Source organism: Perissodus microlepis, chromosome 4, assembly GCF_051167445.1.
Source record: "Perissodus microlepis isolate ML-2025 ecotype Zambia chromosome 4, ASM5116744v1, whole genome shotgun sequence".
Taxonomy (NCBI): domain Eukaryota; kingdom Metazoa; phylum Chordata; class Actinopteri; order Cichliformes; family Cichlidae; genus Perissodus; species Perissodus microlepis.
Genome location: NC_140464.1, coordinates 22,080,398 through 22,097,262, shown reverse-complemented (window position 1 = coordinate 22,097,262; position 16,865 = coordinate 22,080,398). Strand labels below are relative to the sequence as shown.

Here is a 16,865-nt window from a genome sequence, read left to right as displayed (position 1 = left end):
CCAAGCACAATGTTAAAGATGATAATAATGACAATGATAATGGTAACAGCCCATTTTGTAATTCCAGTTTTATAACTGAAGACTGCAGGGAACAAAGGGAAGTAAACTCTGTCAGTTAGAGCTGATTAAAATGTGTATGACCTAGTATTATAGTATTATAGTATTACTCACAAAACTGGTAATTTAAAGTGAGAATAATCTAAAGTGGGTTTGAGATGTAAATCTGCTAGTATCAGAAAGTTTAGGTGTGCTGATAAAGAAAACAAGGCTATCAAGGTTTTAGCCTTTAGTCTTTTGTTTTCAGTCTTAAGTAGACCTATAGGCCTAATAATCAGGGATCTAACTAATGGGAAATTCAGAACAGGTTATGAATCACAGTGTAGGAAATAATTATTTGAACCCCTACTGAATTTGTAAGTTTGCTCACTTATAGAAAAATAATTACAGTCTCTTATTTTTATTGTTTATTTGTTGTTTAATTTTAATGGAGGGAGACACAATTTTAGCCAAAAATTAAGAAAAAAAACATTACACAAAAGTTAAACTGATAAACTGATTTTCATATGATTGAGTGAAATAAGTATTTGATCTCTTATAACCCAGGCAGAATTTTGCCTCCCACAGAGGGGCTGTCTGCCCATGAGGCACAACGATTACAATCTTCATCCATCCATCCATCCATCCAACACCAAGGTGTTTCCAGGCCAGCCAAGAGATATAATCTCTCCAGCGAGGAGACCCAAGACAGGGATGTGCCTTCCTCCCAGTGGCATATGCCTGGAACACCTCACCCAGGAAGAATCAATCAATCAATCAATCAATCAATCAATCAATCAATCAATCATAAAGTACATCTGTCCACAGAATCGGTTTCTTCCATTCCACCTCTCCACCACCACCGGCAAGACCAAAAAGTTTCAAAGGACATCAGGGATAAAACTGTACAACTACTCAAGGCTAGAATACAAGACCATCAGCAAGAAGATTGGTGCGATTATTTGGAAATGGAATGAATCTAAAATGACCATCAATTGCACTCTCAATCGAACTTCATCCAAGATCTTTTTCATGAGATAAGAATGACCATGAGAAAGGTGGTGGATGATCCCAAACCTTTCAAAACTGCACAGGAGGAGCCTGTTAATGATCTGAAGGCAGTTGGGACCATAGTCACCGAGAGCACCACTGGTAACATACTGGGCCATAGTGGACGGAAATCTTGCAAGCTCCCAAGGATCCCCTGCTCAAGACAGCACATGTACAGGCCTGACTTATGTTTGCCAATAAACATATATATGACTGAAAGAAGGTTGGGAGAAAGTACTGTGGTGAGACGAAAGCAAAATCAAACTCTCTGACAGCAACTTGACCTGGCATGTTTGGAAGAACAGAAGTGCTGAGTATTACTCCAAGTAAACTCCCTCAACACTGAAGATGGATACCATGACAAAACCCAAAACATACTGCCAAGGCAACAAGAGTGTCTAAAGAAAAATTAAATTAAGGTTTTGGTCTTCAGACCTCAATCTGAAACAGCATCTGCATCTGTGGAGCGAGATGAAACTTCAAGTTGTCAAGTGGCAGCCAAGTAAAAAAAAATGTGTGCGAACTTCACCACTATAAGAAACGTCTTACTACCCCCAATCAAAAAGGTTATTTGAGGATCAAGTATTAATTTCACTCAGTGACATGCAAATGAATTCTTAACGTTTATACAATGAGTGTTTTATTTTATTTTATTTTTGGTTGATATTCTTTCTCTCCCCAGAAATATGAAACTATCAGAAAATGTAGAGACTGTTGATTTCTTTGTAAGTGAGCAAACTTAAAAATTCAGCTGGGGATCAAATAAATATTTTACCAAATGTACAATCATAGAATTGTAGTTTGTCTAAATCATAGTTTGTTAAAGCAACAGATACCATTACGTATATGTATTTTCATATGATAGTAAAAACCTAAAATAACATTACTGCCGTCAGTGTACAGCAAGTCTTAAAAGAAAGTGAGACACATTTAAACCTCCCTGCGATTGCTGTGGTTGCTAGCAGATTGTCAGCTATAGTTTGCATGAAAGGCGCAAAGTTGTCTACTAACGACTTGCAGAGTGGTAATGAAAGGTGAAAAAGTGTGACGCAAACTAGAAACAGGAAAAAAGTTGTGCCACAGCGCTGCTGCCAACATGTTTGAAAAGGTGCAGCTTTTACTTTGAAGGGAAATGATCCCTGTTTCCAGTTTGCGTTGCATGTTTTACAGCTGGTGAATATTTGCAGTAAAGTCACTACAACCAAATACAACCGTGGCAATCTGCTAGCAACCAAAGCAATCCCAACGAAGCCTTCTCCAATTGATTGGGGAATACATGTTCTTCCCTAGTGACTGGTGGTTGCCAGGAAAGTCGCTGACTGGTCTCTAGACCTGTGTAACCGAGGCTTGTCCATCAACCTCCAATAACCACTCGCCAACCAGACAGGGAATATAAATTGCTCCATTGTTACTGGTGGTTCACAGTGCCTGAGGTGACTGGAGCAAATAAATGTAACCCTACACGGTCACCATTATTCTTACACATGTTTCAGACCTACAGTACACACTGGTGCAAAAAGAAAGCATGAGATACTTTTGCAGGGCTACAAAAATGTTTATTTTGTTGTTCATTTTGTGTATATTTGTCCAAAAAACAGTTCATAAAATGCAAAATATGGATAATAAAGAAATCTATTATAGAATTGCTTTACGTTAAACAATGTGATAGAAACGCCTCAGCTGCAGGCAAGAAAAGGCCGTCGAAGAGGCCATTCATCTTGAGGAACTTGTACCTTTTTGTGGTTTGTGTGTGTGTGTGTTGAGACTTTAGTGTTACTGTAACTATTTCTTCCAGGAATGCTCATCTAACAAACTCATGTGTTGTTTCTGGTGTTGAATCAGGGTCAACAGGTTGGCATCCTCCTTGGAAATCCTTCTGTGTGCCATCTCTTATAAATCTGTCTATAAGTGATTTAATTACAATCTAAACGTAAAAAATGAGATCAATAGATTCGCACCATTCAACACAGCAGCTTCCACAAAGCTTTTCTTTGATTTTATAAGGAGCAAACTGTATGTGTCACCTAATTGGACTCATTCGCATTGGAAAAAACAATACCTCAGTTATTAAACACACCTGTAACCTTCCTCGCAAATGTGGGTGTTTAATGGCTCTAAACATCCCTACAGAATCGCACACTGTGTCACACATGTGTGTCGAGGTGTCCCTACCACTCCCAAGCATTCTTTGATTGCTTGTCACTCAAGTTAGGCAGTTAAGATGCTTTGACAACCTTCATGGAAGCATCCGGTTGCTCCCATTTCACCCTGCAGCATGACAAGAAGAACAAGAAGCCCTGTGACCTACAGTGTCCCACTCTTAGAGTTTGAGTCCTAACACAGTGAGGTCAATGTGAGATTTCATGAGGAGACACTGAGACAGCTTCCACAGAAGAGGTTCACGCTTAACTCAGAGCGCCTTAAACTTTTGCAAAGCATCGTGTGTGTTCGTTTCTGTGATGTTACTAAACAACTGGGAGGATGTGGTGACACTGGACGGTGAGTCAGACCCAAACCTTGAACACCGACTGCGCCCTGCGGCATGTGACTCGGCCTGCTGAGTCACATCCAGCCTGATGCCATCGTTTTCTGCCCTTAGCTGACAGCCCACTTTTTCAATGCATTGATTAATAAGTTTTCATGCACATGCTCCCACTTATTATTATTACTTTAAGCCTTTGCCAGAGCTCTATAAGTGCCAACAGACCGTGTGTGTGATTTCAAGAATGATTCTTCCACGAACAAAATAATTTTTTAAGGTGGAGTTCCTGCCCTATGTTTCCCTATGTCTCTGCACCACACCTGCCACTGCTGCACTAAACCAGGTGGCAGTGTGCTCTTCTTCTTTGCCAGACATTCTGCCGGTCAACTTTTTTGGGGGGTTAAAAGGCTACCTACATGGCCTTTTTAGCCAAAATGTGTTCAAATAAATAAAATGCATGGTTTACATCAGGAATGTCAAATTCATTTTACATCGCAGGCCAGCTTTTATCTCAAGTGGGCTGGACCTCTTAAACTCGCTGTTCATGCCAATGTAAAAAAGTTTAAATGCACATTTAATCCCTCAGATATTTTTAATAAGAAAACAGAAGGGCATCTTCAACAGTATGTCTAAATTATTCCAGTGATAAGACAAACATTGCCGTCAACATTACTCTTTGGGCTGAAATTGTAAGAAATACATTTGTAAAATGACAGAAAAAGCACATCAGACTGTCCCGTAATTAAAAACAGAAGGTTTTTGTTCATTTGTAGAAAATCGTCTTTTTTTCTAGTAAATGTTTCTGTGGACCTACTGCTGTGCTCTGGCCACTTCCTCTGGGAAGTTTAGTTTAGAGCTTTGTTTGCTCATTGTTTCAGTAGTTTCGTCTCTGTGTATCATACAGTAGTGCTTCCAAGCTGTGCTGGAAGTCTGACATATATAAATCTACAAAATAACAATCAGAGGTATATTATTTGTAATTTGTAATTATTCTAGACTAGTGTATAAAAATTATTACCACAATTAGATGAAAAATAGATGATTAGATGATAAAGTAATCATATGATAAAATGTAGCTGTTAAAATGGTCAGTTATGTGTATTTGCTCTGACCTTTAATGAAGGTCCTAAATGGAAACCTACTTGAGCTGGTGATAACTATTTTTAGCTAGTTGAAATCAGTCTTTAATGATGGTTAAGTTTGATTGATTGGAATCTCTCAAGCTCTCAGATCATTTTTCTAAGACCCCCATGCCTGCTTTATAAGTACATCATGTGAATGAGACTGATGCAGGCCTCAGCTGGACCGGTTGATGGTGAACGTGCGTCCCGTCCTGAAGTAGTTCTCTATTTCCTCCAGCGAGCGCTTGCGAGTCTCTGGGATGCACACAGCATTGAAGAGCAGAGAGACGACGCACACCACCGTGAAAAGCAGGTAGGGCGCATACAGGCCGTACGTGTCCACTAAGTGTGTGAAGCCGTGCGTGAGTCCGAAGGCCGTCAGCCAGCTGACGGTGACACACACACCAGAAGCTTTACCCCTGGCAGCCAGTGGAAGCACCTCTGACATTAGCAGCCATGTGATTGGGCCCCATCCCATGGCGTATCCTAGGAGACAACCAACAATGTGATAATAAAGCTAACAGCCCACATTAAAGAAGATGACATCATGAGACAATGAAAGCAGCAGATGCCCTTTGTCAGGCACAGTCACAGCACAGAGACAGCATATTTTAGGATGTTCAGACTGGGACATTTCTTTAAGGTGTGATTAACGACGTCTGAAAACGAAACCCCTGAAGGGAAGAAGCACAGTACAGCATGCTAATGCTACAACATGTAAATCATTGGGGGTTTTCTCAGCTGAGCAGGTGTGACAACATATTTGTCCATCATATTTATATGAGGATATAATGTTGATATGTCATAGCCTGTTAATGAGGCTCCAAGAGCTAAATATAACAGAGCTGATGATTTAACACCTCTGATGTAATTTACACAGAGCACATGCCTGACAGGTTACTAAGTTTCTTCTCTACAACCCATAAAAGTATACATGTATTTGTTTAAATGCTAACTTAATTGTTTATGGCGTTTGTTACCAAGCAGTAATCTCTACTGCTGAAAAATAAAGCTGATGCTTAAGTGTCAAAACCTGCAGTTCCTTAAATGACCACTTGAGGCTGACACTAGAAAAACAACGACCTAAAAACCCCAAACTGCTCAAGTCCATCTTTGATATACAGTCATTGGCGCCGCCATAGCAAATTCTAGCCTAAACCAAATTCAACCATATTGGCAGAACTGATTTTTCAGGTACTTTCAGTGTATAATCTTACAGATAATATGACTTTCTGCATGGTCGAGTTTTTAACACTGATAAGCAGGAGTCTATGTCTGTGTGACGCACTCAAATACTTTATGGATGCAGCTTGCAAACCAAGGTTTTTAGCTTTCCGATAAGTTAAAATTTTGTCCAAGTTATTCTGTAACTAATGTTATGACAATCTATCCCTTACTCGTCAGCCTGTTATAATCAGAACCACTGAGAAGAACCATGTGGTCAGTAAGCCATAGATCACAAGTGTACCAAGTGTCATATTTGTCCATCCAAGAGCTGCTGAGCTGTTTACTATAGCGGGAGACTCACAGCTTCCCCCTTGGCACCTCTCACTACCACGTCACTGACTGCCAGAAACAAATAATCAAATATCTGTTGCTTTCAGAACTCACCAAATATAAACACCACGGTACAAATGATCGGCAAGATGCTCCCTGCAGTTTGGGCATTGCTCATAAAAGTGCTTCCAAAGTCATTATGGGAGGTGTAGTCCAGAGCGGTGTGGTTTGGAGGAGCAGGGCCAGGAGGGCAAGGTGTGGTGTGAGAAACCATGGTGAGAGTCAGAGAGGACAAAAACATCAGCATGCTCGATGTGTACAGCAGAGCCTTGCGTCCTGCTTTGTCCATCAGAAAAGCTGCCACGGCAATAGAGCAGAGGCGCACCAAACCCACGATGGCAGCATCATACCTGGCAGATACAGAAACACAGACATGGAGTTTAAAGACAAACTCGATGTGTTTCGTGATTATTCTTGAGTTTCAAAGTCAATTTAAATGATTAATTAGATGTATCATTTGTGTTATTATCATTAAAGCACAAAAGGCTAAAAACAATAAAATCCACATGGGAAATAAACCACCAACCTGGGTGGCAAGGGGACATTGCTCTTTTTAAAGATGGGCTCCAGGTAAACCAGGATTGGTGTGATGCCTGTCATCTGCTGCAGGAAACGCATCCCCACTGAGATCAGGATTGGCTTGTAGTAGGTTGGTGTTCCCAGCTGAGACCATGTGATTTTGGGCTGTGTGTCGATGCTGTGCTGCATTAATGGAGTTACAACAAAAGTGTTAATGTCTGTGAACCCTGTAGGATGTATACTGAGGTGTCTCATATTCATCTCCAATGAAACCCAGTAAATCAACTGCTTGCCTATTTACCTGTATGGCAAGGAGCTCAGTCTGGACGTCATACTGATTTCCCCTGAGCCAGCGGAGCACCCTCTCAGCATGCTGCTGCCGGCCGATTGAGAGGAGCCTTCTGGGGGAGGAGGGCATGAACGCCAGCAGCACAACCATCAACACAGCTGGCACTTCGCCTGCCACAGCCAGCCACCTCCATGGCACCACCAGACCTGTCCATTGTATACAAAAAAAAAAAAGAGAGGCAGTTTGTTTTTTAAGATACACCACTTAAAACATCACAACACGGTTTTATATGAGAATACCATTTAAAGCAAGAAAAGTAAGATGCACAACCAATCTTAGCAAAGACAGCTAACTATGTATAAAGCTGGCATAACTGGGTATGCACCAGCACTGGTTTGTTCCTACCAAGAGCGTAGAGCGCCAGGGCCCCAATTACAGCTGTGATCTGAGGGCAGGAGCCAAGAGCTCCTCTCACTTTTTGGTGGGAGATCTCTGAGATGTAAACCTGCAAACACACATAATATTACAGTTGCATAAAGTCAACTAGTACAAATTCAGAGAGTAAGTCAAAAGATGCCAGTAGTGTCCCCGAAAAGCAACTCAACTACACTGAGATGACTCACAAAGACGGTACAAGCACACTTGCTAAATAAGTTATTCAGCATAAAAGGAATTCTGGAATTCATGTAAAGTTTACATGTAATTTGTGTTACGTAAAATGTAAAATATTCAGTGAAATTTACTTGAGTACTTCAGTTTATATCAAGTGCATAAAGTTTAAGTGCTTAATTAAATATGTAAGAGAAGAGAAGAGAAGAGGCGCTTACCATTATAATAGTTACGTGTAGTTTCTTTAGCATGTGGAAATTCTCAAAGTTGTTTTAGCTCATGCATCCATGCTCTGTGGGTCTTGGTGAGATTCAGTACTCCATTTTTTTTAACTTAACAATATTTCCAGCTTTACAGGACACTAGATGTTTCCTTCCTGACAAACCCGGTTGCTCTGATGATGCAAATTTACTTTAAGCTCACTTGTCTTTTCAGTTCTGCACTTGTCATAAAAGTAACCAATGGTGTAGCTTATCCCATCAATGAGGGTCATGTTAGACAAACTATGTTCATGCTTTCTCACACATGACTTATTCATTTTAGTAAGAAGTGACTGTCTATCTAGTTTTAATGCAGTGTTTTTAAAACTGGATGAATTAACTGCAATCTCTTAATACTTTTCTGGGAGCACTGAACACTTTTGTCAACATTTTTATAGGATGCTGTAGTCAGGTATCCATATACGTATTAGGGACTCAGAGAATACAAAAAATTATAAATAGGTTTTTTTAAGCTTATATAACCATGGTTACCTACAGGAATGGATGCTGCAGTCATCCCCGCGGCAACGCCAGTTAGGAAACGGCCCACCTGGAGCATGGACAAGTTTATAGCTCCTCCCATCAGCATGTACCTGAGACACACATACACAGTTTATTCATTCAAAATAAATAATCTACAGTGTAATATTCATGAAACACATCACCAGGTGCAACTTTGCAGACCTAAGCAGTGCTGCCAAGACAAGAAGATTAATCCTGGCAATCCTTCCAAATAAGCCATAATTTTTCAGCCTTGCTCATTTAACATGCTGACTGAGGCCCGTCTGAGGTTTAGCTCTTGGGTTTTTTGCAGTTTCTCTGAGCAGTGGAGTTAATCTGCTGAGACATTCACTCCTGGGATGGTTGTGGCATTGTGTTCTTCTTCTTCTGCTTTCATAGAGGTGTTCCAATCTTTCATCTTCGTAATATTAACCGTCTTCGTCCCTCACTCACACCACACAGTACCGCCATACTTGTCAATGCTCTTGTCACATCTCGTCTGGGTTACTGTAATTCTCTTCTCTATGGTCTACCTCATAAATCCCTCCATAAATTGCAGTTAGTTCAAAATACAGCTGCTCGTATTATTTCCAGATCCACTGAACATATAACACCTGTTCTTAAACAGCTCCATTGGCTCCCAATTCATCCCAGTTTAGTGCATTATGTGCTTTCAGTGGTATTTTAGGTTTTCAAATGTTTAAAGTTGGGATGTCATAGCATCAAAGTACAGAATTTAGAAATAAATGATCTGCTTACACAATATTACCGATGTTATAATATATGCTATAATCTTCCTCTTGTTCTGCTGTCATACTATTTATATTTTATTCCTGCACAGTGTGTGTGGAGCACTCACAATTTTGTTGTATGTGTACTATGATAACAGAGCATTTCTATTTTTTCTATTCTATTCTATGCAAATCTGTCTGTTAAAAGTGTTAAAGAGGGCTTCATGTTGTGTATGCTGTGACTGAGACCAACCCGATAGTTGTGGGCAACGCCGACATCATTATACTCAGCTTTCGTCCAATCATGTCGTTGAGCAGTATGGCCCCTAGCCCCCCGGCTGCAGCACCTAGGGAGTAGATAGATCCGAACCAGGCGGCCTGCTCGGTGTTCATCCTGAGCCGAGGGTCGGCGTCGGGACTCTGGAAATATGGCAGCACGGGAGACGGGTAGACAAGGGAGTAACCAGAGTTGAAGTTCCCCAGGACCGCTGCAAATGCGGCCAGGTACAGTCCAGAGTTTTTAATCTAAGACAAAGAGGTGTGGACACGTTCAAACACAAGATCAACTGCACATATATAGTTGAAACTGATCTGGATGTTCAGTGAATCAATGATAGGTGTGGAAGTGTCCGAGAGGTTTGTCATCCCAAATAAATTTAAGATCAGCATGTTGTCCAGAGAGTAGATATAAGGGGGGGGGATTATATATAATAATAAAAACAATATAATATTAATATAAATAATAATTAATAATGAAAAATATATCTAATATTTAAAAACTATATTTGCTTGGTTGATGTTTTGAGTTTCAAAGATAAATGAAGGATGAGATTATTGCCTGCATGACTGGTGACAGTTCTTCTATTGACAGTAGAATAACTAAAAAGCAGTATTGTGGAAACTATTTTAGATTGAGTGTCTCACAAAATACAGATGGAAGGAGTTTAGGTATAGGAAAACAAACCTATGTGAAGCAGTTTGGTTAATTTAAAGTCACGTACCAGTAAGAGTTGCAACTCAGCTGGATTTTTGGGAAGAAAAGTGACCACATGAAACAAAAGGGTTGAAAAGCAGAAAATGAAAGCTTTGGTATTCAGTTATCATCAATCAGGCCCCTGCCATACAAAAATGGGACACTGAGCCAAACCCATCTTTCTACACTTGCATTTCTGCACCTGCTCTATTCAAGTGTGCGATCATGTTTGCATGACTTTGAAGGAGCAGGGACCATGACAGAAAAGGGAGGTGGGAAGTGTCGAAAGGAGTTAACTTACAGAAGAGAAGTCCCGCACAGATTTGTGTATTTTCTGTATTTAAATGTGCAAAAATAGCAAAAAGTAATCAAACCAGTTGAACATATGCATTAAAATTATCAGGTGATTACTTAGTTAAGGAAAGTTCTGTGGCGTTTTCCAGAAGTGGAGGAAAAAAATTCAGAACAAGAAACTCTGGATTCACCCTTAATTGAAGTATTCTTGAGTAATCAGTTAAGAAAGTGACATAAAGCAAGTTGTCTGGAGTTCACAAGCTTCTTGACTTCTGTTTCATTTTCCTGTTGAGGTCATCCTAAAATGCAACACTGCAGTCAGACTAAGCAAAACTATGAGCGGTTTGCTTTGAATGGAGAAATCAACATTTCAGCAATGAGCAAATCGAAGTCAGAGGATGGGATGTTTGTGTTTCTCATTGAAAGTTAAATCAGTATAGTAACAGGTGGGATTTCTTTCACTCGGGCCAAGTTTTCATTTATCATCAGAGTTTTGAATCACACTGTAAAATAAATCATGCTTTTTATTTTTCACACATGTCAACTTTACCGTCAAACAAAGAAAGATTTGAACTGTTAACCGTCAGGCTGCAGATAGACATCTCCATTCAGCTGCTGCACTGAACGGTTAGTTTATTCACATAATTTGCATAAACTCAGAGTTTAAAACAGCTCGACACCCACACTATAAACACAGCTTAAAATACTGTCTGTCTGAAATGATAAATGAGTTAGACCATAAACAAAGCGATGTAGACATTCTGCATTAAATCTTTTAAGCTTATAGGATTTTAAATGAAAATCAGCGAGCTCAGACCTTGGATGTTGATTGTCTTGGCAGCAGTGGAGTCACTTCATCCATGTTTGCTTTATGGGAGGTTTTTATAACCGGACTCAAGATTCTGACCGTTGATGATCCTCTGCACGAAAGAAACTGAAGTTGTTGTTTAAAAGAAAAAAAAAAACAGATACAAAAATCCGCAAAAGCACCGTGTGATAAAACGTTATCACAGTGTGCCAAAATACACTGCACAGCTTTCAACAAAGGACTTAAAAAAACAACTAAAAAAGACAAAAGGAGACAAAAAGGGCTGAATAAAAGTACAGCCAAGTTTGTTTAAAAAAGAGTACGGCACAGCATCTAGTCTGATCAAAGCATTGTCTCGATCTTCTGGTGGACAATGAGCCGTGTAGGGCTTTCCAGGGTGAGACAATGAAATGACAAAGGCACTGACGCTGCATGTGGGACTTGTGGGAGGTCAGAATGAAAGCGAAAGTAAAACCTCTGTTTGCACTAGACTTTCACATGTGGAAAACAGTGTAACTTTTGATGGAACACTTCACTTTAACATGAGCGTGTATTTAAAGTAGCATATTGGCATCAATGCAATGAGATTGTCCATGTTTAGCACTGCAGATTGAAGCTGCAGTGTTGCAACTGAGTCATAAGAATTAAAGCAGAAGGGAGGGCTCTGCAAAAGGATTCCTGGATTGGGTCATTTGCACAAAAAGCAGAAGATGAAGAGAACCAGATCCCCCCAGGCAGAATCAAGGGGAAGAAGAAAGTACAAGCTGCTTCTCCCTCAGCCCACACATCATGAGTTTTACAGCCACATACACAGACAAGTTCACACATAAAAGCCTGTGAACTTACTTCAGTTAACCGAAATATGTTTTTATGAAAATATATTTTCAGATTGCTGTGTTTTGAGGAAGTTCATGAAAGCTTTTAATAAATCTAAACTTCATATCCAAAGCTGAATGACCATTTCCAGCACTTTAAATAAAAATAAATGTGCTTTTATAATAACACACTTAATAAATATTGTGTATCCGATTATTCACTTCATTTCTCTTTTGTGTTTATTAATTTGTATTTGACAGTGAAAGAGGGAGAAAGACAGAAGCAGAGCACCTGCTGAAGCCATCTGCATTTCCTCCCAGCTCCCCAGTGATTTTGTGGAAAGTGTTGTTTTCACATAGTGTGTTTAAAGACCAACCCTTTTCAGCTATGTCGTTCTCTTCTCCTTCAACTACACATTCCCAGACAAAGACCGACAGCTTGCATCTATCCTTGCTCCACTGCCCAGCACCATGCGCAGCTTCGTGGTGGGCACCTGGATGCAGGTCCTGGTTTACACGCTTCTGCTGCAGCTTCAGACTGTAAAGGTGCAGGGATTTGATCCAGTTTCCCAGAAACTCCAACGACTTAATGAGCAGGTCAGTCTCTTATTACCTATATTGCAAATAATATACAGTAGTAGTTATTGCAGTATCATAAACTCACATTTTTACTTGCCTTTGCATGCGTGCGGCTTATTTTAAATGACTTTTTATGTGCTAGTTATATCCTATGCTAACTCAAATCCATCCCTGTTCACTAGTCACAAAAACTGTGGTACTACCATTTCAATATGGCCAAAAATGTTCTTGTTTTCAAAGAATCAGGGCTGTTCTGAAGGTAAAGGAGCTGGGCCCACAGGGAGGTCTCCACACAATCTGAAAATCATCATAATTTTCAGCTGATCCAAAAAAGTTTGGTTTGAAATATAGGACTATAGCCATATGACCAAAAATAAATAAAAATAAAAATAACACCTCACTTGTGAAATGTTCTTCCATGTTAGTTTTGGCATTTCTTTTATTGCAGCATCATCGCGGAATTTGACATTTTTGTACAGGAATGACTCAGCATCACAGCAACAGTCACCTCAAGGTGCTTTACTGTATAGTGCAAGATAAAGACCCTAAAATAACACAGATGACTACTTATGTGCAAGAACTTGGCAACAGCGGGAAGGAAAAACTCCCCTTTAAGAAAGAAACAGAACCAGGCTCAGGACCAAGCAGCAATCTGCTGCGAGTAGTTGGGGGTGAATGCTGTTGAATAAATGCACGAGAGGGTTAAAAAAGAAACACAAACATTTGCTTTTTATTAGTTTGTTTACTTTTTATGTGACGCTATCAGATTAAAGTTGAATATCTGTTTCGCAATACTGTTTCTCTTCTGCTGTCATACATGTTATTAGTCATGCTGTAAAAGCACTGAAATGATGGAAAATCTCTTGCAGCACCCGATGATCAGTCGTCACGACCATGTGACACGTGTTTTTCAGTATTTACTGGAGATTTTCAGTATTTTCCTGACCTTGAGGTCAGTGAGCAAACATCTGCAGGAAGACTCATGAAAACGTTTTTTCCCTGATAGTTCCAACAGTTCCAGGCTTTGACTCGAGCCCGTTTGAACATGCTGGCCCTGAACCAGAACAGGAGTTCCTTGCAGGCGCTAAAGCGGCGTGTTCAAGCCCTGAACGACCATTACCACCATGTATCACAGGACCTGGAACACCTAAAGCAAAGCACAACACAGGAGATAGAGGATCTCAGGTCAGAGCAACCAGGGGTAAATGTTCTGTTCAGGGAGACTGGAAGGGCTGCACTGAGAAGTAATATTAGTTTTGAACTGTAATTTTTCAGGTCATTCGGCTATTTACATGCCATATATGATAAAATGTAGCAGTTCAGCCTTAGTCTGATACTAAAAGCTGGATTTGAGAAGCAAGAACACAAGAATACTTAATCAAATATTTTCTCACACTGTCACCACAGAGAGACAAACAGGAAGCTTGAGAAGAAGAATAAGCGGCTGATGGGTCGCCTGACTTCAATGGAAAGAAAGTTAAGCGAGAACTGCCACCAGACTGAAAAAATGACAGCCGATCCTAATCAGGACTTCTTCGACCTCACTCTAGAGCTCCGAAGTCAAGAGGAGAGACTGGCTGCTCTTCAAATCCAGCGTGATGAGTTGCTGATTGGACTAAAAGGGTTGCTGGAATCCCTGAAAAACCAGGCAACACGCTTGGCCCAACTCGAGGGCCGGCTCAGTGAAGTCCTAGACGGGAATGGAAGGCAGAAGATGGGAGGGTCAGGGAAGATGGGAGAGCCTGTTAGCTCCAACAGCACACCTCAGGAATACAATGAACCATGCAGAAGAGGTCAGACAAATAGAGGAGGAAAGCGTAGAAGGATTCTGGAAGGACATATCCAACCCAGAGCGCAAGGAAGCAGCCAAATCCAGACGGACACTGATCATGAAACTAAGCCAGACCAACTCCATGCAGCAAGGCAGCCTAAACATTCAAAAGCTCAGATACCAGAGTCTTATCTACAAATACAAGTCCAAAAGGAAAATCCTAAAACACATCCAGACCCTTCCCAGCCCCAGGCCCAGATCCAAACTTGGGCACAGACACAGCCCTATCCTTCCCAGCATCAGCATCAGCTAACTCTCCCCAGCATCAACACCACCCACCAGGCTCTGTCTCAATTACAGGGCCAGACTGATCCCCAGGTACAGCAACCATCCCATTCCCATTCACATCCTGAGGAAACCCCACATTTACAAGACCCCGAACAGCATTCTAGGATGCTGCCCCATGTTCCAAACCATTATACACCAGAAGACATACAGAACAGGACCAGTCCGGGGGCTCTACGGCCTTATAAGCCAAGTGTTAGTGTATGGGATGAAGGAGAGGAGGACAAAAGGCACACGATGATTCACAACTTTCTGCAAATTCCTCTCAAGCACAAGATCCCAGCACAGCCAATTCCTAAGAGGGATGCAACCAGTAAGTAAAGTATCTACTCAGATACTGAAAAAGTCAAAGAAAGAAACATTTCAAAATTGTATCATGTTATCATCGAGTGAAAAGCATCACATTTACTGTTTAAAGATTTGCGTAAACCCTCTTTTATCTTTCATGTAACTGTTTATGCAGTTTAGCTCAGTTTGATGTTGCATTCATACATTTTAACTTTTCCATGCACCGTTCAGTTTGTTCATGTGTATGTGTTGGCACCATGTTTAGATGAATTCGAATGCATCTTCTTTCTCTGTCTGCAGTTTGTAACGTGGACTCCATGGTGTTGTTCCCCTCGGCCTCAGCAGAAAACTATGTCACCTTCTCCCTGAGTCTACCAGCTCTTCTTGAACTCTCTCTGTGCCTGTGGCTTCGTGTGGAGACACCACATATTGGCACGCTGCTCTCCTATGCCACCGATGACAGTGACAATCAGTTAGTTCTTTACGGACATAGGTCCTCGTCTTCGTCTACACCCTTTTCTGTTTCTTCTCCATCCTCACCTTCTTCCTCACCCTCTCTGGACTTTGTCATTAGAGACCCCGTGTATCGTCGTCTCCAGGTGTCACCGCTTCTGGACGCTCACTGGCATCATGTCTGTGTCCTTTGGTCCTCTATCCACGGTCGATTCTGGCACTACAATGACCACCTCCTCGCCTCCTCAGGCTCTGACTTCAGGAAGGGTTGGGAGGTTCCCGGAGGTGGATCTGTGGTGCTGGGACAGGAGCAGGACTCTGTTGGTGGAGGGTTTGATCCTGCAGAGGGTTTTGCTGGGCAAATGGCTGGGTTCAGGTTATGGAACCGGGTGCTTAGCCCATCAGAGGTAGAAGGAGTAGTGGCAGGAAGAGGTGTGCCCAGAGGAGTGGTGCTTGGCATGGAGGATATAAAGGAGGTGCATGGGGCGGTGCATCATGTGGCCTGTGATTGTTTAGAGTACTGTGGCTGATGATATAATCAAGGAAAAAAGCAGTGATCATTTAAGCAATTCCTTTTCTTTTTTTGTGCAAAGGTTGTGTTTGTGAATGTAAACACTACCATGCTATCAGTTTCTACTTTAACTACAGCACTTATAGAAGTATTATTATTCATGGACTCTGTAGCAGGGTCAAGCCTGAGACCAGGACAGCTGGAGAATGCCAGAATCCACTCTATGTGATAATAATCATAACTACACAAATATAAAGGATGATTTGATAAAGATTTCAAAGTATCCTTACTGAAACAAAATATAATATAATTATAATGTTAAAACTACTTTCAAAACTAGCGTTGTGATAGCGAGTGTCGCAAACTAACTAAGAGACTGTAACTAAGCAATTAGCTCAGTTTATATGCCTACTCACGCCTCCCGCCTTTGCTGTGTGACTCTAAAATTAAAATCTGTACACAGTATGATACATGCTACACATATAATTATTACTTATTACTATTTACCTTGTTTTTTGCCTGTTTTTCTAATAGCCAACGTATCAAGCAAACTGAACTTTAGCAGCTTATGTGAATGTCAATAATGTTCTTATGAATAAAAACTCTCCGCTCTCCATGACTCTCCATGAATCCAGTGCTTTCCCTCTGCAAGTGCAAGTCACATTTTTATAGCTAAATCAAATGAAACAATGAAGCTTATGGTATTTCACAAACTGATACCCGTTTCATTAGCAATTCTTTTATGCCCCCATTCCTTATTAATTACTTTTTAGCTTTATGTATTTTTAAAATCTTCTTATTTATTTTCCTTTGTTTTCCATGTGGAAAAAATTTGAGTGACAGTTTTTCAGGTTCATCAAAACTATTTACATT

At 40.7% G+C, this 16,865-nt stretch overlaps 2 protein-coding genes across 2 annotated transcripts; one reads left to right on the top strand and one right to left on the bottom strand.

The window, feature by feature from the left end:
• Positions 1 to 2,709: 2,709 nt before the first annotated feature.
• Positions 2,710 to 11,528, bottom strand: slc2a6 (solute carrier family 2 member 6). The gene is made up of 8 exons (XM_084926468.1): positions 11,240 to 11,528; positions 9,409 to 9,680; positions 8,420 to 8,516; positions 7,460 to 7,559; positions 7,067 to 7,260; positions 6,773 to 6,948; positions 6,301 to 6,596; positions 2,710 to 5,175 (listed from the first exon to the last, which is right to left on the bottom strand). The coding sequence occupies exons 1-8, from the start codon at positions 11,282 to 11,284 to the stop codon at positions 4,865 to 4,867; spliced, it is 1,491 nt and encodes a 496-aa protein (XP_084782594.1). The 5' UTR covers positions 11,285 to 11,528; the 3' UTR covers positions 2,710 to 4,864.
• A 948-nt stretch (positions 11,529 to 12,476) lies between these two features.
• Positions 12,477 to 16,548, top strand: ptx4 (pentraxin 4, long). Its single transcript, XM_084924793.1, has 4 exons — positions 12,477 to 12,642; positions 13,631 to 13,809; positions 14,032 to 15,053; positions 15,329 to 16,548. The coding sequence occupies exons 1-4, from the start codon at positions 12,517 to 12,519 to the stop codon at positions 16,009 to 16,011; spliced, it is 2,010 nt and encodes a 669-aa protein (XP_084780919.1). The 5' UTR covers positions 12,477 to 12,516; the 3' UTR covers positions 16,012 to 16,548.
• The last annotated feature ends 317 nt before the right edge of the window (positions 16,549 to 16,865 follow it).